The sequence below is a fragment of the Procambarus clarkii genome, chromosome 70 (assembly GCF_040958095.1).
Source record: "Procambarus clarkii isolate CNS0578487 chromosome 70, FALCON_Pclarkii_2.0, whole genome shotgun sequence".
Classification (NCBI taxonomy): Eukaryota; Metazoa; Arthropoda; class Malacostraca; order Decapoda; family Cambaridae; genus Procambarus; species Procambarus clarkii.
This window is the reverse complement of record NC_091219.1, coordinates 24770664-24795987: the sequence shown is the minus strand read 5'-3', so window position 1 is coordinate 24795987 and position 25324 is coordinate 24770664. Positions and strand designations below refer to the sequence as shown.

At 47.6% G+C, this 25324-nt stretch overlaps 1 protein-coding gene across 4 annotated transcripts in view; it reads left to right on the top strand.

Annotated features, from left to right (window-relative positions):
* Positions 1–20068, top strand: part of LOC123744874 (cell adhesion molecule Dscam1) — a 59718-nt gene extending 39650 nt beyond the window's left edge. For 3 of the 4 annotated variants that reach the window (XM_069311694.1, XM_069311695.1, XM_069311697.1), the window contains 20 exons: positions 597–781; positions 1759–1865; positions 2479–2657; positions 3237–3380; positions 4323–4478; positions 5305–5516; positions 6574–6649; positions 9183–9327; positions 9704–9831; positions 10404–10521; positions 11004–11122; positions 11851–12045; positions 12360–12506; positions 12615–12767; positions 13573–13743; positions 14328–14518; positions 15466–15610; positions 16925–17333; positions 18018–18191; positions 18360–20068. In XM_069311694.1, the coding sequence (XP_069167795.1) occupies positions 597–781; positions 1759–1865; positions 2479–2657; positions 3237–3380; positions 4323–4478; positions 5305–5516; positions 6574–6649; positions 9183–9327; positions 9704–9831; positions 10404–10521; positions 11004–11122; positions 11851–12045; positions 12360–12506; positions 12615–12767; positions 13573–13743; positions 14328–14518; positions 15466–15610; positions 16925–17333; positions 18018–18027 (2990 nt within the window). In that variant the 3' untranslated portion in view covers positions 18028–18191; positions 18360–20068. Of the gene's footprint in view, positions 1–596; positions 782–1758; positions 1866–2478; positions 2658–3236; positions 3381–4322; positions 4479–5304; positions 5517–6573; positions 6650–9182; positions 9328–9703; positions 9832–10403; positions 10522–11003; positions 11123–11850; positions 12046–12359; positions 12507–12614; positions 12768–13572; positions 13744–14327; positions 14519–15465; positions 15615–16924; positions 17334–18017; positions 18192–18359 lie in introns of those variants that run through there. The other variant, XM_069311696.1, reaches the window with a different exon arrangement.
* The last annotated feature ends 5256 nt before the right edge of the window (positions 20069–25324 follow it).

Below are 25324 nucleotides of genomic sequence, written 5' to 3'. Positions count from 1 at the left end.
CATATAGTATTCTGCACTTCTTAACCGTCTTATTGTTAAATTTTTTGGGCATCATCTACCAACATTCGCAAGTACGAGTCTTCTTCCTTTGGTCAGATCATTAGCACATTGAAGGAACAGGTTCGTCCTCAGTACTGTTCCTTGAGACATTACGCTATTCACTATTACCCATCCTGATATCTTCCCTCTCACTGAAGTACTAGGCCTTCTTTTTGACAGGTATTCTTACACCAATTTCAAAGCTCTTCCCGTTACTACATATTCTTTGAATTTGTGTAGAAGCCTCCTATAGGTGGTACACAATTAAAGTCATTCTGGCAGCCTTGTAAGATGCAGTCAGCCCGTTCTCCTCTTCCTTGCTTGAAATATGTCACTTATTGTACTTCTTAAGCACATTTGGTTACGTAGTTAATCCCAGCACCATGACTAATCCCTGCCACACCCAGAGATCACAATAATGTGATGCATCAAATGAACCCTGTCGTAGCTCAGTCGATTAAGGCAGTGTCTGGGATGCTCCCGGACGCAGGTTCGAATCCTCGTCACGGCCCTTGTGGATTTGTTCATTTAATCCCTGTCTTTGTTCCGTGCTGCAGGTGGTCCTCGAGAGGTGACGGTGGAGGGGGAGCAGCAGAAGGTGCGGCTGGAGGGTCTCCTGCCCGCCACAACCTACACCCTGACGCTGGTGGCTGAGAATCGTGTGGGGCGTAGTCAGCCGTCAGCCCCTCTACGTGTCAGCACGCAGGAGGAGCCCCCGTCAGCCAGCCCCCAGAACGTTATTGTTAGTAAATCTCTTTCTCGCTGCCCTCGTCTGCCTTTATGTATATACTTGATGTGGTGCCCAGCGCTGCCCAGGTAGATCCAATGAGCGGATCGTTCGGGTACTCGGGTCGACCCGGCATCACTCCACTAAAAATAAGTTCAAGAATATTATGATAAATAACGATAATAAATGCAGATTTATACTCTATTCTAGCGCATGTCAGAACATTCGTTCTATATCTGTCTGTCTATATCCATCTTTTTGTTTGCCTTTTTCTGTCTGTTTCTCTGTCTCTCTCCCTCTCTCCCACATCACAGTTTGTCAGGAGTGGATGTGTTATCCTTCCTCTTCCCCCCCCCCCTCTTCCTCTCACAACACACGGACTCTTAAGAGCATCACCTCCCCCCCCGGGGCTGCATCCCAAGCACCGCCTCTTGCATGTTACTGCTAATTACGGGGCAAAGTATGATATAATTTGTTTAGAATTTTGTGGCCATCACTGCATGATGTTTTACAATATACAAAGAAGAAAAAAGAAATAAAAATAATTCTGGGTCTATTTATGATACTGAAAAGTTCACAGTGACAGGGGGGGGGAGGGGCGGTTAGGATTGGCACAATATCATATTTTATTTAATGGCAACTCCGATCCGCCCATTTTTGGCCATTTATATAACATTATTTACTGAAAAAATCCCCAAGTGTCTGGGGGCTAATGTTGAACAGATAGATATACACGTATATCTATAATGGAAATGTGTGTGTGTGTGTGTGTGTGTGTGTGAGATAGAGTGTAGGTGCAGCATATTGGCATACAGATGTACCAGATGTGGATGAACAAGAGTGACAGGTATCGTTGCAGGGTACAGGTTCCCTGATGATTTACAGGTGTGCAATAACGTAGGCGTCACACTGATGTCCATATATAACAGGCTGTCCAGATGGATAGGTGTAACAGGCAGGTGTTGATGTAACAAGTGTTCTGTATATGACAGGTGTTGGCGATGTCGTCGACGGCGCTACAGGTGTCCTGGGACCCCCCACCCCACAACCTCACCCACGGAGAGGTCCTCGGCTACTACCTGGGCTTCAAGGACGCCAGGTGAGCCCCTCTCCCACGGTAATTGTATTCCCTCTCAAACGGTTAACAAATCTTACCCTTTGGGTACAACCCCGTGACAAACTCTCCCAGAATATTATATCATAAATGTACGGAATGAAGCAATTAGGGTACTAAGATTTATTTCTAGAAGTGTTTGCAATAAGACGTCTATTATTCTTCAGTTTTCTCTTGCCCTTATTAAGCCTCGTTTAAATTATGTAGTTCAATTTTGAACTCCTACAGATTGGTTTAAATTTCGCTTAGAAACATTCCTTATAAAGAGGACTAAAAATTCAAATTTTACATTCCCTAGAAAGGCGATAAATAATATGATTGAATTATAATGGATGAAAGGGCATAGCAAAGCAGATGTTAATAAGGTGTTAAATACATCCACAACACAAAATTTAACACCTAACGAGGGATATCATTTAGGTAAGTTACATTGAGGAAAGACCTGGGTAAATACTGGTTTGGAAATAGAAAAGGTGTTTTTGGGGAACAATCGTTCAATTGTTTTAAGTGTAGGTTACACACACCTGAAAACCTCTCCCCTCACACCTGGCTCACCTCTCCCCTTCACACCTGGCTCACCTCTCCCCTCTCCCGACAGCGAGGGTGAGGGCGGGGCGTACAACTTCACGACGGTGGGCGTGGATGGCGTGGGCGTGACCAGCGCCACCCTGGCCGGCCTCCGCCCGCACGCCCGCTACGCCGTGGTCCTTCAGGCCTTCAACTCCAAGGGCGCCGGACCCGCCTCCCCGCCCGCCCTCGCCACCACGCTGGAGGACAGTGAGTTGTGGGCGTGAGGTGGATATAGGCCGTGTGGAGCAGGCTGTGTGGTGCAGGCCGTGTGGCTGCTGTGGTGCAGGCCGTGTGGCTGCTGTGGTGCAGGCTGCTGTGGTGCAGGCTGTGTGGCTGCTGTGGTGCAGGCTGTGTGGCTGCTGTGGTGCAGGCTGTGTGGTGCAGGCCGTGTGGCTGCTGTGGTGCAGGCTGTGTGGCTGCTGTGGTACAGGCTGTGTGGCTGCTGTGGTGCAGGCTGTGTGGCTGCTGTGGTGCAGGCTGCGTGGTGCAGGCTGTGGTGAAGGGGAAGTTTGTCGAGAATGGAGACAGGTTCAGAACAAACCTGGATCAGGTTAATGACAGGATGAAACAATCGCTAGAATCAGTTAATAATAAGTCGACTTAATAAATCAGTTAATAATAAATTACTTCATAACAACAGGATTTCTTGTAAATCGGAGTTTCTTTTCAATTAAAACTATTTGCTGACTGACGGAAGGAAGTTCTGAGTAAGTTTGAGGACAAGACTTGTGAAATTATTAATTTTTTAAATTGTTAATTAGTAACTCTTTTGTGTGGTTCGTACAGAGCCGAGTTCGCCGCCTGGTCACGTGACGTGTGAGAGTGTGACGTCATCAAGTGTGGTGGTGACGTGGGCGCCGCCCCCCCCACGTCACAGGAACGGTGTCGTCATCAACTACCGTGTTTATTACGTTCACGTCTCCCCCCACGGTGAGTCCCCTGCCTCCCCTTCCTCCCACGGTGAGTCCCCTGCCTCCCCTTCCTCCCACGGTGAGTCCCCTGCCTCCCCTTCCCCCCACGGTGAGTCCCCTGCCTCCCCTTCCCCCCACGGTGAGTCCCCTGCCTCCCCTTCCCCCCACGGTGAGTCCCCTGCCTCCCCTTCCCCCCACGGTGAGTCCCCTGCCTCCCCTTCCCCCCACGGTGAGTCCCCTGCCTCCCCTTCCTCCCATGGTGAGTCCCCTGCCTCCCCTTCCCCCATGGTGAGTCCCCTGCCTCCCCTTCCCCCCACGGTGAGTCCCCTGCCTCCCCTTCCCCCCACAGTGAGTCCCCTGCCTCCCCTTCCCCCCACGGTGAGTCCCCTGCCTCCCCTTCCCCCCACGGTGAGTCCCCTGCCTCCCCTTCCCCCCACGGTGAGTCCCCTGCCTCCCCTTCCTCCCACGGTGAGTCCCCTGCCTCCCCTTCCTCCCACGGTGAGTCCCCTTCCCCCACGGTGAGTCCCCTGCCTCCCCTTCCCCCCACGGTGAGTCCCCTGCCTCCCCTTCCCCCCACGGTGAGTCCCCTGCCTCCCCTTCCCCCCACGGTGAGTCCCCTGCCTCCCCTTCCCCCCACGGTGAGTCCCCTGCCTCCCCTTCCCCCCACGGTGAGTCCCCTGCCTCCCCTTCCCCCCACGGTGAGTCCCCTGCCTCCCCTTCCCCCCACGGTGAATCCCTTCCTCCCACGGTGAGTTCCGTTGACTAAGCTCGTTGGGTCATACTGAGCTCCGCCGCTCATTCCTTTATTACCCTTCCTTATACCTGGTCATAACTGGGAGAGTCACTTGGTTGAGGCGTCTCAAGGTGTTGAAGCATATTGTTGATAATGTCTTATGTTAGCGGGACTGTTGTCCTTAAAGGTGTTGGTAGGTCGCTTGACGAGGTGTCATGTGTGCCACAGGTGGAGGCCGGAGTGGCAGCGTGGTGTCGGAGGGCCAGAGGGCCACCCTGGGGGGACTCGCCCCCTGGACCAACTACTCCCTCACCGTCGCCGCCGCCACCAGGGCAGGCGAAGGCATCCAGTCCCACGCCATCGTCTGTACCACCGACCAGGACGGTAAGCTCGCCCTCGGCCAGGACGGTAAGCTCGCCCTCGGCCAGGACGGTAAGCTCGCCCTCGGCCAGGACGGTAAGCTCGCCCTCGGCCAGGACGGTAAGCTCGCCCTCGGCCAGGACGGTAAGCTCGCCCTCGGCCAGGACGGTAAGCTCGCCCTCGGCCAGGACGGTAAGCTCGCCCTCGGCCAGGACGGTAAGCTCGCCCTCGGCCAGGACGGTAAGCTCGCCCTCGGCCAGGACGGTAAGCTCGCCCTCGGCCAGGACGGTAAGCTCGCCCTCGGCCAGGACGGTAAGCTCGCCCTCGGCCACGACGGTAAGCTCGCCCTCGGCCACGACGGTAAGCTCGGCCTCGGCCAGGACGGTAAGCTCGGCCTCGGCCAAGGACTGTCAGTACCAATATTGGTGTTCAATATTACCCAAAATGTTCCTAATTATCGCTGAGAAAGTTTGACAATATTTCCAGTAGTTTGAGTGCCTCTACCTACAGGTCAGAGGGTCGAGTGCCTCTACCTACAGGTCAGAGGGTCGAGTGCCTCTACCTACAGGTCAGAGGGTCGAGTGCCTCTACCTACAGGTCAGGGGGTCGAGTGCCTCTACCTACAGGTCAGAGGGTCGAGTGCCTCTACCTACAGGTCAGGGGGTCGAGTGCCTCTACCTACAGGTCAGGGGGTCGAGTGCCTCTACCTACAGGTCAGGGGGTCGAGTGCCTCTACCTACAGGTCAGAGGGTCGAGTGCCTCTACCTATAGGTCAGGGGGTCGAGTGCCTCTACCTATAGGTGCCTGGAGCCAATAATATTCACTCTGTACATTCCGTTGTTGTTCACAGTGCCAGAGGCGCCGGCCCGCGTGAAGGCGGTGGTGTCGGGTCCAAGGGCGGCCGTGATCTCGTGGGCGCCGCCCACACGCCCACATGGGCGTATCAGCCGCTACACTGTGCACTGGGAGCCGGCTGGTGGGCGGGGCGGCCCCCACAGCCGGCGTGTGGAGCCCCACCTCACCCACCTCACCCTTCATGACCTGCCCCACACCACACACCAGGTCAGTACCTCCACCTGACCTTCCATGACCTGCCTCACACCACACACCAGGTCAGTACCCCCACCTGACCTTCCATGACCTGCCCCACACCACACACCAGGTCAGTACCTCCACCTGACCTTCCATGACCTGCCCCACACCACACACCAGGTCAGTACCTCCACCTGACCTTCCATGACCTGCCTCACACCACACACCAGGTCAGTACCTCCACCTGACCTTCCATGACCTGCCTCACACCACACACCAGGTCAGTACCCCCACCTGACCTTCCATGACCTGCCCCACACCACACACCAGGTCAGTACCTCCACCTGACCTTCCATGACCTGCCCCACACCACACACCAGGTCAGTACCTCCACCTGACCTTCCATGACCTGCCTCACACCACACACCAGGTCAGTACCTCCACCTGACCTTCCATGACCTGCCTCACACCACACACCAGGTCAGTACCTCCACCTGACCTTCCAGGTCAGTACCTCCACCTGACCTTCCAGGTCAGGTGGGGTCATGAGGCAAGTCATTTCGAAGAATTTCGAAGCTCATACACAGTTTAATAAATCTAAACAAAAACCGACCCTGCTTGAGGCAAGATGCACAGGTTTCGTACATGCTTGATAAATCCAGTTCCCCCTAAAAGTCAGTGAGAGAATGAGGTGGGGGTCAGTAATATGATATCTCTGATGTCGTGATCAATACACAATTGGTCTCGCCAGTGCCCTCGCATCTGACTGGCTATAAGATGCGATCTTCCGCGTCAGCATCTACAGTAGGTGAGCGGAGCCTCCAGTTAATAAATCCTTAAACTAACAAAGGACGCTTCTGATTAGACGGTATAAAAGGCTTTAAAATATCATAATGCTAACCTTGAATAGCAGATGTTCTAAGTGGGTGAATAACTGTGCAGGTGAGAGACTAGGTGAGTGACTAGGTGAGTGACCAGGTGAGTGACTAGGTGAGTGACCAGGTGAGTGACTAGGTGAGTGACTAGGTGAGTGACTAGGTGAGTGTACGGGTAATCGACAAAAATAGTAACAAGGTTCCTCCGTCAGGTCTGGGTGACAGCGTCGACAAGGATGGGGGAAGGTCCGTCGAGCAGCGTCACTGTGGTGAAGCCCACGCACACAGGTACGTCAACACGCACACAGGTACGTCAACACGCACACAGGTACGTCGACACGCACACAGGTACGTCGACACGCACACAGGTACGTCGACACGCACACGGGTACGTCGACACGCACACGGGTACGTCGACACGCACACGGGTACGTCGACACGCACACGGGTACGTCGACACGCACACGGGTACGTCGACACGCACACGGGTACGTCGACACGCACACGGGTACGTCGACACGCACACGGGTACGTCGACACGCACACGTGTGTACGTCGACACGCACACGTGTGTACGTCGACACGCACACGTGTGTACGTCGACACGCACACGGGTACGTCGACACGCACACGTGTGTACGTCGACACGCACACGTGTGTACGTCGACACGCACACGTGTGTACGTCGACACGCACACGTGTGTACGTCGACAAGCACACGTGTGTACGTCGACACGCACACACGTGTGTGTACGTCGACACGCGCACACGTGTGTGTACGTCGACACGCGCACGCGTCGTCGTGTGTACGTCGACACGCGCACGCGTCGTCGTGTGTACGTCGACACGCGCACGCGTCGTCGTGTGTACGTCGACACGCGCACGCGTCGTCGTGTGTACGTCGACACGCGCACGCGTCGTCGTGTGTACGTCGACACGCGCACGCGTCGTCGTGTGTACGTCGACACGCGCACGCGTCGTCGTGTGTACGTCGACACGCGCACGCGTCGTCGTGTGTACGTCGACACGCGCACGCGTCGTCGTGTGTACGTCGACGCGCGCACGCGTCGTCGTGTGTACGTCGACGCGCGCACGCGTCGTCGTGTGTACGTCGACGCGCGCACGCGTCGTCGTGTGTACGTCGACGCGCGCACGCGTCGTCGTGTGTTCGTCGACGCGCGCACGCGTCGTCGTGTGTACGTCGACGCGCGCACGCGTCGTCGTGTGTTCGTCGACGCGCGCACGCGTCGTCGTGTGTACGTCGACGCGCGCACGCGTCGTCGTGTGTTCGTCGACGCGCGCACGCGTCGTCGTGTGTACGTCGACGCGCGCACGCGTCGTGTGTTCGTCGACGCGCGCACGCGTCGTCGTGTGTTCGTCGACGCGCGCACGCGTCGTCGTGTGTTCGTCGACGCGCGCACGCGTCGTCGTGTGTTCGTCGACGCGCGCACGCGTCGTCGTGTGTTCGTCGACGCGCGCACGCGTCGTCGTGTGTTCGTCGACGCGCGCACGCGTCGTCGTGTGTTCGTCGACGCACGCGTCGTCGTGTGTTCGTCGACGCGCGCACGCGTCGTCGTGTGTTCGTCGACGCGCGCACGCGTCGTCGTGTGTTCGTCGACGCGCGCACGCGTCGTCGTGTGTTCGTCGACGCGCGCACGCGTCGTCGTGTGTTCGTCGACGCACGCATCGTCGTGTGTTCGTCGACGCACGCGTCGTCGTGTGTTCGTCGACGCGCGCACGCGTCGTCGTGTGTACGTCGACACGCGCACGCGTCGTCGTACCACGCGCCCACCTAAACACACACATATAGCTCCAAATATTTTCACATCCTTGACAAGATACAAACTGAAAACTATGTAAGAAAATATTCAGTACTTGTGAATAAGTGTAATTCCCACTGCATTACCTTGAGGTTACCTTGAGGTGCTTCCGGGGCTTAGCGTCCCCGCGGCCCGGTCGTCGACCAGGCCTCCTGGTTGCTGGACTGATCAACCAGGCTGTTGGACGCAGCTGCTCGCAGCCTGACGTAAAAAACTAAACATTGGTGAAAACATTGGAGAAAACTAAAATATTTTCTAATACCCCTTTAAGTTTAAACATGTTCAAACCCTCCAATAAGTATTTCTTTGACGCTTCTTTGGGTTTCGTAAATAGAGCATCGGGGAGGGGGGTGAAGGAGGTTCTACAGTCTTTTAATAGGGTCAGACACTTATAAAGGAGGAATGTGTTTTCATTCATCTTATGCCTGCATATGAGGGAACAGCCTTCACAGTGTGTGTGTGCTCTGATGACTTGTTTTTCGTCTTGAAATCTATTTCACAAATTCTCAATTGGAGAATCTTGAGAGAGAGAGCCAAGCAAGAACGTTGATTGATTGTTTCCTTAACCATGTGGAAGCTGGTGTGGAGGTGTACTTGGGTTCACCTCCTACTGGGCCGGTTATTCGTGACCAAGCTTAAAATTCTTGTAAGTACTTAGTTAAGTTCTTGACGAATCCGGCTTTGTTAGACTATCCACTGTTGGCGGGGGGAAGGGAGAGAACCCTGGAGCTAGAGCCTAACCGTATTATAAACTACAAAAACAAACACAAGATAGGAACACAACTCAGCATTGAGGCTGAGATTTAGGCTTTCCAAAGCACTAATACTTTTAAATATCGTAACTGAAGATATATAACTATTTATAATAATCAATTCTTAATTGATTCACTTGTATTGCTAAATGACCACTGTAGCCGCCCACTGTATCCCCAGCGGTCCCTATGGGCGTGTGGGCGGATATTTATTTCCCCTCAATAGGTTTCCCCCTCTGCCGTCAACAGTGCCCGCGGGCGTGTGGGCGGTGGGCGGGAACGTGACGGCGGCGTGGAAGGAGGACGTGAGTCTGGCGTGTGGAGCCGTGGGCGTACCGGAGCCCACACTAACCTGGACCCACCAGAAGACTCCCATCCCGGACCCCCACGACAGGTGAGTCCCCCATAATCGACCCCCACCCCTTCCCTTTTTCTACGATAGGGGGTCCATTCCTAGCCCCCCCCCCCACCAAAAGGGGTTAATCCAGGTGTCTTCCTCACGCCCTGAAATACACCATCTCTCAACCCCCAAAACAGGAGTATACTTCACACTCGAGGCTCTTAGGAAAATTTACTTACCTTCCACGATAATATAGCCTTATCCTCACTGTAAAAAGATGTAACTGAATTGCTCCGATTAGGCAAAATTGTAATTAATTTTGTCATTAAACCTTGTGTACAGGTGGTGACCTTAGGCACGTAGTGTGGTGTACAGGTGGTGACCTTGTGTACAGGTGGTGACCTTGTGTACAACTCGTGTATCCTGACAGGTTCCGGGTACAGCCTGACGGGACGCTGACCCTGGCTGACGTCCAGCGAGCTGACAGCGGCCGCTACACCTGCACTGCCACCAACCACCACGGCAGCGACACCGTCACCTACAACCTCACCGTCCTAGGTCAGTGTAGCTCAGTGTAACCCGGGGTGGGTCAGTGTAACCCCCAGGGTAGGTCAGTGTAACCACCAGGGTAGGTCAGTGTAACCCTGGGGTGGGTCGGAGTTGTCCCATGTTGGGTCAGTGTGGTTCCATGTTGGGTCAGTGTGGTCCCGTGTTGGGTCAGTGTGGTCCCATGTTGGGTCAGTGTGGTCCCATGTTGGGTCAGTGTGGTCCCATGTTGGGTCAGTGTGGTCCCATGTTGGGTCAGTGTGGTCCCATGTTGGGTCAGAATAAACCTGCATTTGGTCAGCATAAAACTTTCCTGGGCATGAGTTAATTCCCACTTACTACGACAATGTTCTGGGTTCACGTCAGACAATTCTCTGGGTGATCGGCCACATTAGGTTGGTGCCTTGAGCTTTAGGCCCCATGCGGAGGTGCCCGAAGTACCGGTCTTCTAGACCAATGATCTACATTCTCGTCCACACTAGAACTCTAGGCCATTGTCCTAGGTGCTATTTCCCGCTGGATCACGACTGCTGGTGGGGAGTGAACCTATGATGTGACTACCTTGTGTCCTCTCTCCCCGACAGTGCCTCCGTCAGCGCCGTCACTGCACGTCACGGAGACCACGTCCTCCTCCATCAGGGTCCAGTGGAGTGTTGAGGACAACGGGGGCGCCGCCCTCCAGGGAGCCACCCTCCACTACAGGCAAGTCCTCCCTTCCCCGCTGCCGTCCGCCAGACAGTCGCCAGCTTCGACAACGGTACGAAGTTCGTGCACTGAACTGATCCTTGTGTTTGGGGCATTGTGATGAGTGAGCCCAGTGTTGACATATTAAGTTGTTTATGGTGGCGCTGTGTTGTAATGCTGGACGGTGCCAGTACATTGACAGTATAATCCTGAGTGCCAGTACAGTGGCAGCATAGTGTCAGTAAGGCCATCATAGTGTCAGCATAGTGTCAGTAAAGCCATCATAGTGTCAGCATAGTGTCAGTAAGGCCATCACAGTGCCAGCATTGTGTCAGTAAAGCCATCATAGTGTCAGCATAGTGTCAGTAAGGCCATCACAGTGCCAGCATTGTGTCAGTAAGGCCATCATAGTGTCAGTAAGGCCATCACAGTGCCAGCATTGTGTCAGTAAAGCCATCATAGTGTCAGCAGAGGGTTTAACGTGTGTGTGTACCGGACAGGTCTGCTGGCGGGGAGTGGGTTCGAGCAGCGGTGGACGGGGAGCAGCGGTCCTACACAGCCAGAGATCTCCGCTGTGGGACGCTACACCACTTCTACCTCACTGCCCACAACCACATTGGTCAGTACACCACCTGCCCCTCTCTTCTTCCCCTCGACCTCTTCTTCCCCTCGACCTCTTCTTCCCCTCGACCTCTTCTTCCCCTTGACCTCTTCTTGCCATGGGCTCTTCTAACCCTCCCCACTCTCTAGCTCTCGTTTCCCCCCCCCTCTCTTCGCCCCCCCCACGACCTTTTGTTCTTCAGCCAGTCCTCATAAACAAAGTCCCAAAGTCCATTCCATGCACCCGCCAAACCCCCTGTTTATGAATGAAAAACGGTTTACACACGACTCACAACTGTTGATGTCCGAACACTTCCGGAACAAGTGCTTCGCTGACGACTCTTTCGAACCACAACGCTGTAAATGCTTCATCAACGTACTACAAATACAAATAATCACCAACAGATCCTAAACACCTAACCTAACCGAAACGCGGGATAAATATGAATAATATACTAATATATAACATTATTTATTTATATTTGAGAAAGTTCCTGTTTTGAATGAACATAATGTTAAAATTGGTGAATGCGTTTTTGGGGTCGACCGCTGGATGGAATGGACGTGGTCTGAGGACAAGTTGCTTTGTTTAGGAGGACGGGCTGTTAGATACCTGTCATTAAACGGGTAAATGGTGATTGAGGGGTTATGGATGGGTATATGATAGACGAGTTATGGCAGAGTGTATAGTGGTAGACAGGTATATGGTGGTAGACGGGTTATGGACGGGTATACGGTCGTCTACAGGCACGAGTTCGGTGTCGTCGACGGAAGCGGCCCGCACCAAAGGTCGTCCTCCAGAGGCGCCGCCACAGTTCCAGTTCGTGACGACCAACAGCTCGCAGGCGACGCTGTACCTGGCCCAGTGGGGCGACGGCGGCTGCCCCATCACCCACTTCAGCGTCCAGTACCGCCGGGACATCACCGCCCACTGGACCACAGGTGAGGCTCCTGGACCCCGGGTGAGGCTCCTGGACCACAGGTGAGACGCTCCTGGCCCCCACAGGCGAGTCCCGGTTTGATAATTACTTACTTGAAGTCAATTCTTGAACATTTTTCGTGAAGAAATTTGCTAATGCAATTCTGTGTAAACCCTGTATAAGCTCAATGTAAACCCTGTATAAACTCAACGTAAACTTAGAATATACCCAATGTAAACTCGTGTTTACCTTGGGGTTATCAATGTAATTGATGAAGCCAATGTAAACAATGCCAATGTAAACAATGTATAATGTTTACACTGGTGTTTCCGGCAGTGGGGAGTGAGGTGCCGCCCAGCCGAACCTTCGCTGTGGGCGGCCTGGAGGCGGGCGGCCGTTACCAGCTGAGAGTCACCGCCCACAACTCTGCTGGAGCCACGCCCGCCCAGTACACCGTCACCACGCCCGCCTACGCCCACACAGGTACGCCCACTCTCACCACACCCATTAACACGCAACTGTTAATAGTTACGCCAGCATGAGTGTCCAGCAGCAGTCAGCGTCCTACACGGCTCCCTCTCCCCCCCCCAGGAGGCGCGGGTGCGGGCGCGGGCGGGGGCGTGTGGGGCAGCCAGGCCTCCAGCGGTCCGGTGTGGCGGGACCCGCGGGTGGTGGTGCCGGGAGCCGTGTCGGGTCTGGCGCTCCTCCTCACCCTCACCACCGTCTGCGTCTGCCTCAGGAAGCGTCAGTATCCTCTTCTGGCCCCATTTTTGTTTAGTAATAACCAATTTCTTGGTACTAACCAATCTCTTGGCACTAACCAATTTCTTGGTACTAACCAATTTCTTGGTACTAACCAATCTCTTGGTACTAACCAATCTCTTGGTACTAACCAATCTCTTGGCACTAACCAATTTCTTGGTACTAACCAATTTCTTGGTACTAACCAATCTCTTGGTACTAACCAATCTCTTGGTACTAACCAATCTCTTGGTACTAACCAATCTCTTGGTACTAACCAATCTATGATGGTTACTACTAAGAGGTCCGAGTAGAGGCCCTCGCCATCGAGTGCATACATTTCCCTCAATCACTAATATATTCCACAAATTTATATATGTACAATTTTCTTTGTGCATTGGAAGCGTTGGAGGTAGAATTTCTAGACTGCAAAGCCCCAGAGTGCATGGGTGGGGGGGGGGGGGTGAGTGTGTTAAACCCTCATTAGGCTTCAGTGGAAGCCTCAGAAACCTTAATAAATGATTCAGTTAAATCCCAGGTTGCATTTTTTTTACCATCTAAGGCGTTTGTTCTGGAACACAAAGAGCATAGATTCAACTCCTCCTTGTGGCTCTTACTGATTTTCTCATTGATACATCAATGTGATTTTTTTGTGTAATGTTATTTAATCGCATATTGTATGTCATCATTACCTTTGTTGATATATAAAATAAGAATAACAGTTGTGAGAAAACTGGAATATATTGACAATTTTGTATTGAAGAAGATAATGGAAAAGCAGTGTGTTAATATATTGCTGTACGACCAGGTCCCGCCAGCACACTGTCGCAGAAGGAGGTTCCTGAGGCAGCGACGGACGCGGGCGAGGAGAAGGCGTCGGCTATGCAGGCGAGGGACGACGTGTACACGACCGTCAGGAGGCCGGCACCGACGCCTCCCCAGCAGCAGCAGCAGCAGCAGGACCTCAGGGACAACACCGGTACTCTTGCTGTTCTTGCGTCATTATGTGGATGTTTACACGTGTTCTCCTCTCTTCCACAAGCAGCTGAGTCTTGCTGTCACGCCTCTTGTAAACTGCTGCTTCTTGCCTTCAAGCACACAAAACCTGTCCCTCTTGACTTTAAGTAACCACAGACGCCTGCTTCTTGTCTTCAGACGAGTTTTAATCTTTTACTCAAAACCCCAATTACCATTATTTCTTGAACATTTCTGGTGCCAAGAGTTCGCATTGTTAACTCGCTAGTCCATATTTGACTAATCCATTCCAATTACGAGTTTTAAATTGATCTTATCCAAGATCTTTAAAATTTTTATTCTAAAACTGGGCTGTTGACTATGCATCACCTGAGGGGTGATCCTGACCCTGGAATCCTACCGGGGATTGCCTTGACCCACATATCCTACGTGGTTCTAACACTATTATCCTCGTTACCTTAAATCCTGGTATCCTACCTGCGTTACCTTATATCCTGGTATCCTACCTGATTTGGACTAAATCCTGACATTTTCCCAGTGTTAGCACTGCCCCCCCCCCCTGACAGTGTGTCTTGGTTCCTCCTGCAGGAGAGTACAGCGAGGAGGACCTCTACCCTTACGCCACAGCGACCTTCCAGATGGGCGGGGGCAGCCCTCCACCTCCTGCCCCGCCCTCACCGCCCACACACGCCCTCCACCCACAACCTCGCGGCCAGAAGGCTTTCACCGCCCTTGTATACCAGGCGCCTTCCCTTCATGACGTTGATTCCCCTAACTTAGTAAGTTTGGGCTTCACTGCCTCCCTCAGCCTCCTGACTCATTAAGTTATGATCTACCAGGCTCCCTCGCTTACGCTAATCTACTTCTCTATGGCGTATCTAACTCCTATGCATGTAATACCTAGTCTTCCCTGGCCTAGTAAGTAAGGTGTTGATGCTCCTACCATAGTGACGACGGCACACGGGGAGTGAAGGGGTGAGATGGACGCCAAGGTGTTTTCCAGCGCCAGATTATTATTGACAACAATGTCCTACTGGGCGGTGCTGGCTATCATCAGCTTTATAATGTTTCTGGTGACGACTGTAAGCCACAGACTGATGCGGTGACGTCTACTGTCGCTCAGTGACCTCTATGGGCAACGGGGGCGTCACCTTGTTATGTTATGGTCTACCAGACTATATGTCCCTTTTCAAACTTGTTACTTTTGGCCCACCAGCTAGCCCCCTCACCTTCCAGCTTAACAGCTTATAAGCTACAAAAGTTCTCTCTTTAACATGTGATGCCAGGAAGGAAATGAGATAAGTTCATCTCATCTTGTCAATCATATTCCTCCTTTTCCTTAGTTAAGGTTGACCAAGTAAGAGTGAGGAGCCTGGATTTCCAGGCTCCTCACTCTTAATTTAGGAAGTTTGATATTAATCAGCTTACTTACCTTGTCAAGTGATATATTGATATCTTACTGTAATTTTTTGTTTTAATTGGTAGGGTGTCTTGTGAATACTGATGCCTGGCTGTGAATGTTGTTGCGTTTCTGTGACCTTTGTTTTATAATGTGTTGATGAATATAATAATATAATGGCATAATGTAGTGAATAGAGTTCTGTGATTGTTGTGTGGCCATCAATGTTGCCCAATTGCTGTCGTTGTTTGTAAATGTTGATGTATCAGCTGATAAAGAGACAGTCCATTGATGGCTTGTTTAGATGATGCTGTTGAATGTTTACAGAGCGAGGTGGAGAGTCGGAGTTCGGGGGTCGGGGTGCCGTACGAGACGTGTCGGGCCGAACACTACGGGGGGGTGATGACCCCTCATGACGATCTCCCCCACCCGCCCCCCAATCACCGCCGCCCCCCCAGACACCTCAGGACCAGTAGGTTTGTTACTCTCTCCCAACCGTCATCAACATGTCACTCAGCTGTCATAACTGTAGGCACTTTAGACTATAATCATGATGTCATACAGTTGTCATGTCATGCACAACTCTCAACCCCCATCAACAGCGTGTCATTAGCTGTCACAAGTCATGCACTATTCCCAGCCGTCATCAAAACATGATAATATAGCAGCTACACATCAGAATTACACAATGTAACACATTGTATAAGTCTATCACATTGTCATCACACACTCTATCACATTGTCCTGATATCACACAATTGCCATATAGTTCTTAAACTTGTCATAGACTCTATTCACACCGTTTGACTGCAGTTTACCTCCGATACATCAGTTAACTTTCAGCTGCGTCACTGCTGTCATTTTCAATATTATCAATTTTTTGTCATGAAGTGTTGATGACAATTTATTGTGCTGAAGCATAAAAATAGTTCTTTTAATCACACAAGTCATATTAACGTGATGTGTATCAATGAGAAAATCCACTGGGACTACAGGAGGGCGCGAACCAGCGACCCTGACATTGCCAAGCCGCATACCCTACCACTAGACCACCAAGACTTGTGAAAGTTATAGAACCGGATTTCTACTGAAATCACAGGAAGTCTGGCAGGCCCTACTGAAGGCAGTCTAACTTTTTACATATGACCCACAAGCACTCGGGTGAAAAACCTTGGACTGGCTTCAGTAGGAGCCTTCAGATTTCCTGTGATTTCAGTAGGAATCAGGTTGTATGACTTTCAAAAGTCTTGGTGGTCTAGTGGTAGAGTACATGGCTTAACAATGCCCGGGTCGCAGGTTCACGTCCACCTGTAGTCCCAGTGGAATTTCTCACTACTTCTAACGTTACTGATAATATTCCATGTAAATTAGCTCCTAACTTTAAACGTTTCACTGTATTTTTGTAGTCAAATTTGTACTCTCATTAATAGTAGTCCACGTTACCTTGGACGAAGATTGTATGTATATATATATATATATATATATATATATATATATATATATATATATATATATATATATATATATATATATATATATATATATATATATATATATATATATATATATATATATTATATATATATATATTATATATATTATATATATAAATGTATATATGTATATTATTATAATGAGGAATGGTGCAGGGGAAAGCGTTGAAAGATGTTATTGTATTGCTAGTTTATTTCCAAAGCAATAATCTACACGCGTGCCGTCAATCCTCCATGAGACTGTACTAACTGGACATTGCTTTCCCAACACTGTGCTGGCGTTGGTCCGCCAGGATCCCCCGCAACGTTCGCTTCCCCTAAGACGCGGCGGCTCCAGTCCCAGCACCTCAAGCAGCCGGAGGAGCAGCAGCAGCAGCAGCAAAATGGTCAACAGCATTACCAGCAGCCTCTGCAGCACCAACACTACCAGAATCAGCAAGTGAACCCTTACCAACAGCATCAAGAGCAGCAACCTTCCTATCAACAGCATTACCAGCAGCCTCAACAGAAACTACAGAAAAAGCAACAGAAGGTCTACTTGCAGCATCAGGAGCAACAGGAGGAGCAACAACACTATCAACAGCCCAAGAGAAAAAAGCAGCCGCAGCCATACCACCTCCACCAGGAACAGCATTACCAGCAACCCCAGCAGCAGCAGCAGCAGCAGCAGCAGCAGGCCCTTCAACCCTCATGTTACACCAGGTGACGCTTTCCACTAGTTGTTTTAGATTCAGCTACTCGGAAGTAGCCAAGTAGCTACTTCCAAGTAGCACGGGCTATAGTGAGCCCGTAGTGGACTTACCTGGCACAGGAGCGGGGCTGTAACTCCTGGGTACTTCCACCCGTATTTAAAACTGCGTATATAGTCCTTGAAGGTCCAGTAATAAACACCTGACTCTCCAGGAGAGCAATTATTATTATTATCAGGGAATAACGCCAAGCCATTACGATTTTATAGCACTTGGAAGGGGGGTCAGGATAAGGATTTGGAATGGGACGGGGAGAAGGAATGGTGCCCAACCACTTGAACGGTCGGAGATTGAACGCCGACCTGCATGAAGCGAGACCGTCGCTCTACCGTCTAGTCAACGTGATTGGAAGCTATATCCTGGTTACAAAGGGTTGATGCTAATTTACTGTGTGGTCGGTCTGTCGGTCAGCTCGTGTCATAACATATTAGGTGATGATAAAAGCTGAACTGAGAGAACGGACAAAGCCATAATGAGGTGATGGTTCCTCACCATCACCTGGTGTCTTGTGCTCAACACACTTTGCTTCATCTTCAAATTTGAGAATCGGAGTCGTATTAAGTTTATAATTTGTAGACGTTTGTAGGATCTCGTTGCCAGCCGTCTTGATAATGCTTATGTGTTGTTGACTTAACAGGCAGGTGTGAGGCAGTAGAATGGCACGAGACGTGTAGCATCGGCAGAGTGGGAGTGGCAGCTGGGTGATGGCAGCGTGGAGACAACAGCATGGTGATGGCAGCGTGGGGAAGGCAGCGTGGAGATCTGACCCTGGGCAAGGTGGCTGCTACTATGGGTACTTCTCTCCCTCCAGGTATCCACAAAGTATCCGCTCATGAGAACAATCTTTACGCATTCGCATTTTTTTTTTTATACAAGTTCCATTTGTCCTTATGTTTTTTTAAAGCTTCATATACGATTATAAAGGTGTATAATTATGTGACATCATATCGACTTAATGAAGTAACCTTTCCCATCACAGACTGGTCATCAGCCACTGTTCGACAACAGCAAGATCGAGGCCTATAAGAAGAACAATGAACAGCCTGTGTGAACACCACACCAGAGCCGCCAGTGGTGCCAGAAGAGCGACTCAGCAGGAGAAGGGAACCGAAGACATTGTACCCAAGATTAAGAAGTTCACGTTCTTCCTTGAGACGAAGACTTAAAGGCTGATGTCTTTGGCTGTGGGCGTTCGACCCCCAGAAGAACGACGATGATTCTACCCACACTCAGACAACCCTGTCCTCCCACTTGATGCGTCGCATTTGTAACGGAATCGACTAATTCGTTAAGAATGCGACGATTTAGTACAAATTATAAGGCGACCGTAAGATCAAATGTTTTGAAATGCATCGGCCTTGATAGGGTAAATGGATTGTTTTAGAGGTCATACGTGTCGGGTTTGGCAAAAACAGCTGCATTTGTTACGTTGTGGAGAGGATTCACAGAATCTTGTGAGGGAAGGTTGCCAAAAGTGATAAAATACAATTGTATTCATATTTGCTAAAAAAAACGAAAAATGCATAATTCTAGAATCTACGTGTTTTCACCGTACATAGTAAATGGTGTAGAGGTGAGTGTTGTTAATTGTGAATAAGAGAGGGGCTTAAAATTGAGGCTGCCCTGTTGCTCCAAGTGACCTCTGACCTGCTGCCCAGTGACCTTCACCATGTCACAGTTGTTGCTCGGGTTGCCCACAACCCAAGGCGTTCATCCCACGTGTGAGTGTGTGTGTCCAAAATTATATTACAATTGACCTAAAAAAAAACATTTCACGGGTGGGTTATTAACTCCACAAGTATACTTCAATTTAGGTCTGGGCTGTGCTCAGGCCTAAACGAAACATCGAAAAGCCATGTACACTTCTGAGTGTATATATCAGCCCTTCCCCCCGTTTATATAGTATTTATATTAACGATATGGACTATGGTACATATAGCGATATAATAGACAATTGATAGAACTTGGTACTATTGAATTTCGACAAACAGGAAAAGGTTTTGTATTTGTTGCCAATAAAACCTAACCATCCTAGGCCTAATGCACGGGGCTATATTATATGTTATATAATATATAACATGTGTTATATATTAGGTCAGAGACCTAATATATAGCATAACACTTGTACTATACTAAGCCTAAGAATATTTAATTTTGGTTTTTAGCTTTCTATTATTCCCCCCCCCCCCAAGACTCTTAATGTAAACAGTACCAAATTCTGTTTGTCCATTACGTCAAAAGTCCGATGGTCTACATAGTTACAAAAACTAGTATAGAAACAGGAGGATGGAGTTGATAAATATACGTGTTTTGCAGCATATATACATATGTATATATTTATATAGTCATGTATACATTATTAAAACAAAGCATACATGCCAACATGTGCTTCCCGGCGGGTACAGTATCAAAGAGTAACGTTGGCAATCTTGGCAACGTTTAATCGTTGAAATGAACGGCGTTGCTCTTGGCTATTGTGTCCTCAGGGTTGAGTCTCCTCGCATCTACCATCCCCCAGCAAGCTTAGTGTTGTGGCTCAACGTGAATTTTGAACCTGTGTATATATATTTTTTATCAATAATGGACCAAATTACCAATGGAAAAGAACTCTTTTTAAATGTTCCATGTCTTGATTGTTGTTTTTTAAATGTATATCTTCCCTAACGGGCTAAATAATCGAATATTTAATGAGTGGTTTCATTTAGACTTTCTGCTGCACTAGTGGCCTAATTTTTATTTATAAGTCTGTTATTTAAAATGCACGTGGGCTATTTAAGGTCTTTATTCAAGGTCCAACTAACGGCAACCTTATCCACCAGTCGGTGGATTAGGTTCTCGACAGTCCACCGAGAACTAACTTTGAATCATTAATGTTGATTCTGCCTCGTTCCAGGAGACTGAGCACTGGACTCAGCACTTTTGGACTTTACCAAAAATAATGCAGCAAGCCTAGGAAACGTCAGCAGCTTGACCACAGAAAAAAGAAAAGTCCCAAATATAATTCAGGTTGACAATAAGAGCAAATGTATAAGTCATGTGAGAGGTATCTTAATTCAGGGTACTTTCAGAGCACAATTTTTCCGCTCTTGAAGAAACTAAATATTAAGACTGCGACTGTCAGCAGAACAAGACAGTTCTGGCAGTGTAACGCAGGTTTACGTTCACAAAAATGCTCCAGAGTTGTTGGTCTGGTGACTAGACGTAAACCGTCACTTATTGAAGGTTTACATATTGTCTTACAACACTTACCATTGCCTGTTCCGAGGTGCCTGTGGGAAATTTTTACCCACCATATCTAATAATCATCTAAGAAATGTATAATTTCTATATTATATCTGTATCATATCTATATCATATCAAAATCATATCAAGTCATATCAAAATCAAATCCGAATCATTATAAATTCATTATACAACTTGATCCTAGATGACAATGTCACTATGATCACGTACGCTACAGGGCCCTATTGATGCCTACGTGGCTTTGTGCATGATCTCTCAAGGATCCAGAAGCTTCTAGAAGGATTTGTTAATTAAAAAACTATTGGAACATTGATTCAATATCCGGTAGGGATAAAATCGAATCCTTAATAAGAATCGGTGGTACAATCAAGTACTACTTATAATCTTTATATCCTATATCTAATTATATTATAATCACATCTTATCTCAATCATAAGTCTAGACTGTAAAAATAATCAATCAATATTCATAGAAGGCTACCGTACTCAGGGAGCATGGCTGGGAGAGAAGTGCCCAACACACCCCGGGGCACTTGGCGTTTGTTGACAAAACAGTGAAGGATCCTTAGCGAACATTATTTGGCTTAGGACACCTTATCTAGTTATCTTTATCACCAGTGAATATTCTCTAGAACTGGGGGAGTACCTGGACAATACTGTATTTGCAAGGAAAATCCCTAGAACATTTATATCTATAAGTGTAGAGCGGAGCACACAGTGACTTTGCTCCACCTTCACCATCAACTATCATTCTTCTGCAACGCAGTTAAAGTAAAATAAAGTAGCAAAGCTACTAGTACAGTATACAGCAACGCTGTGAAATAAAATATCGTGCCTAAACTCGCGACAAGAGAGTTAATCAGTCTGGCACACTTGTCAGACAGGCACACCGACTTTCAGATAAGTATATTGCATGTTACTAGTGTATATAATTGGCCAATTGTATGCTTGTGTGACTTTAATATTCTATAAATCTGTCTGTCGGTTATAAAGCGAGGCTACGCCTCATATCTCAGTAAGTTTATTAAAATTGTAGTGTAGCTGTGAATCTTTATCCAAGCACTAGTCCTCATGAGTGTCCATTATGTCAGAAAAGATTCAACTGCAATAAGTAAATAAAAATAAAAAATCTCATAAATAAAATAAAATCTCATAAGTGTCCGTGGTATTGGAAGAGATTCAGTCAAGCTGACTTTACCTATTCAAATAAATTGAATATAAATACATTGTATATATACTTGAATATATAAATTAAGTTAACAATTGCTTGCTTAGTTATTTTTTAAGTTATCATACAAGTTCATTTAATTGAATATAATTTCTAGTACTTAGGTAACAGTACTTAGGCTACATTTAAAGTCATTTATTATACTTTTATTTGACTCCTGAGCGTGATAAAAATCACGCTCAGGAGTCAAATTTCCGACATTTCAGATATTTTGAAAACTGCAAGGGGGTTTGGGCAAAATATGACACATCGTCGTTTTCAGTAATTGGCATATTTTCGGTATGAAACGTTGTAATTTGAAACTGCAAATAGGTGCAGAGAGTCAGAATTCGGGTCAAAAATCACGCTCTGGAGTCAAATTTCCGACATTTTAGACATTTTGAAAACTGCAGGGAGGTTTGGGCAAAATATGACCCATCGCTGTTTTCAGTAATTGGCATATTTTCGGTATGAAACGTCGTAATTTGAAACTGAAAATAGGTGCAGAGAGTCAGAATTCGGCTCAAAAATCACGCTCAGGAGTTAAATTTCCGACATTTCAGACATTTTGAAAACTGCAGGGGGTTTTGGGCAAAATATGACCCATCGCCGTTTTCAGTAATTGGCATATTTTCGGTATAAAAAGTCGTAATTTAAAACTAAAAATAGGTGCAGAGAGTCAGAATTCGGCTCAAAAATCAGGCTCATGAGTTAAATTTCCGACATTTCAGACATTTTGAAAACTACAGGGGGGTTTGGGCAAAATATGACCCATCGCCGTTTTCAGTAATTGGCATATTTTCGGTATGAAACGTCGTAATTTGAAACTGAAAATAGGTGCAGAGAGTCAGAATTCGGCTCAAAAATCACGCTCAGGAATCAAATTTCCGACATTTCAAACATTTTGAAAACTGCAGGGGGGTTTGGGCAAAATATGACCCATCGCCGCTTTCAGTAATTGGCATATTTTCGGTATAAAAAGTCGTAATTTGAAACTGAAAAAAGGTGCAGAGAGTCAGAATACGGCTCAAAAATCACGCTCAGGAGTTAAATTTCCGACATTTCAGACATTTTGAAAACTGCAGGGGGGTTTGGGCAAAATATGACCCATCGCTGTTTTCAGTGATTTTCATATTTTCGGTATGAAACGTCGTAATTTGAAACTGAAAATAAGTGCAGAGAGTCAGAATTCGGGTCAAAAATCACGCTCAGGAGTCAAATTTCCGACATTTCAGACATTTTGAAAACTGCAGGGGGGTTTGGGAAAAATATGACCCATCGCCGTTTTATGTAATTGGCATATTTTTGGTATAAAAAGTCGTAATTTGAAACTGAAAATAGGTGCAGAGAGTCAGAATTCGGCTCAAAAATCACGGTCAGGAGTTAAATTTCCGACATTTCAGACATTTTGAAAACTGCAGGGGGGTTTGGGCAAAATATGACCCATCGCCGATTTCAGTAATTGGCATATTTTCGGTATGAAATGTCGTAATTTGAAACTGAAAATAGGTGCAGAGAATCAGAATTCGGCTCGAAAATCACGCTCAGGAGTCAAATTTCCGACATTTCAGACATTTTAAAAACTGCAGGGGGGTTTGGGCAAAATATGACCCATCGCCGTTTTCAGTAATTGGCATATTTTCGGTATGAAACGTCGTAATTTGAAACTGAAAATAGGTGCAGAGCGTCAGAATTTGGCTCAAAAGTCACGCTCAGGAGTCAAATTTTCGACATTTCAGACATCTTGAAAACTGCAGGGGGGTTTGGGCAAAATATGACCCATCGCCGTTTTCAGTAATTGGCATGTTTTCGGTATGAAACGTCGTAATTTGAAACTGAAAAAAGGTGCAGAGCGTCAGAATTTGGCTCAAAAGTCACGCTCAGGAGTCAAATTTTCGACATTTCAGACATCTTGAAAACTGCAGGGGGGTTTGGGCAAAATATGACCCATCGCCGTTTTCAGTAATTGGCATATTTTCGGTATGAAACGTCGTAATTTGAAACTGAAAATAGGTGCAGAGAGTCAGAATTCGGCTCAAAAATCACGGTCAGGAGTTAAATTTCCGACATTTCAGACATTTTGAAAACTGCAGGGGGGTTTGGGCAAAATATGACCCATCGCCGTTTTCAGTAATTGGCATATTTTCGGTATGAAACGTCGTAATTTGAAACTGAAAATAGGTGCAGAGAGTCAGAATTCGGCTCAAAAATCACGCTCAGGAGTCAAATTTCCGACATTTCAGACATTTTGAAAACTGCAGGGGGGTTTGGGCAAAATATGACCCATCGCCGTTTAGTAATTGGCATATTTTCGGTATGAAACGTCGTAATTTGAAACTGAAAATAGGTGCAGAGAGTCAGAATTTGGCTCAAAAATTACGCTCAGGAGTCAAATTTCCGACATTTCAGACATTTTGAAAACTGCAGGGGGGTTTGGGCAAAATATGACCCATCGCCGTTTTCAGTAATAGGCATATTTTCGGTATAAAAAGTCGTAATTTGAAACTGAAATTAGGAGCAGAGAGTCAGAATTCGGCTCAAAAATTACACTCAGGAGTCAAATTTCCGATATTTCATATATTTTGAAAACTGCAGGGGGGTTTGGGCAAAATATGACCCATCGCCGTTTTCAGTAATTGGCATATTTTCGGTATGAAACGTCGTAATTTGAAACTGAAAATATGTGCAGAGAGTCAGAATTTGGCTCAAAAGTCACGCTCAGGAGTCAAATTTCCGACATTTCAGACATTTTGAAAACTGCAGGGGGGTTTGGGCAAAATATGACCCATCGCCGTTTTCAGTAATTGGCAGTTTTTCGGTATGAAACGTCGTAATTTGAAACTGAAAATAGGTGCAGAGAGTCAGAATTCGGCTCAAAAATCACGCTCAGGATTCAAATTTATGATGTTAATTTATGATGTTAACAAGTAGAATGCGTATTTTTAATCAAATCTAACATAACTAGCCAGAAAACGTTAAAGATTATTTAAAAATACATGGTTGGAAGTTAAATCAACTCCATAGAACAATATTTTTGTTATAGATACTAATCGTTATTTGTTGGTATGCGTTCGCTACTTAAATTATCATGTACTGTATTTATGTAAAATCTCCCTGTTTCTTCGGACATGGAACACGGAACCTTACATGCTCTCTGATTTACTGTTTAATAGAGATTCACAAATAAGCTTATGATTGTATACGTTATCAAAAAGGCAGTGACAAAGTCAATTTTGCATTTTAATCACAGAGATTAGATCTTAGTGAGATAGGAAAGATATTCATATTTTAAAGAAGGATTTTTGAACCATCGCTCTCCCTATCGATAGAAACTAACTTTTTTTTTGTTATTATTAACAAGCTTAGGTATACACAGTAATGTGCTGCTACCCTATTCTATATGAAAGATTACACAGTGTATATCAAAAACTAGCTATAAGTTCATTAAATATTCCCATCTCACAGGATGGTTAGTTATATATGGAATCAGGGGAT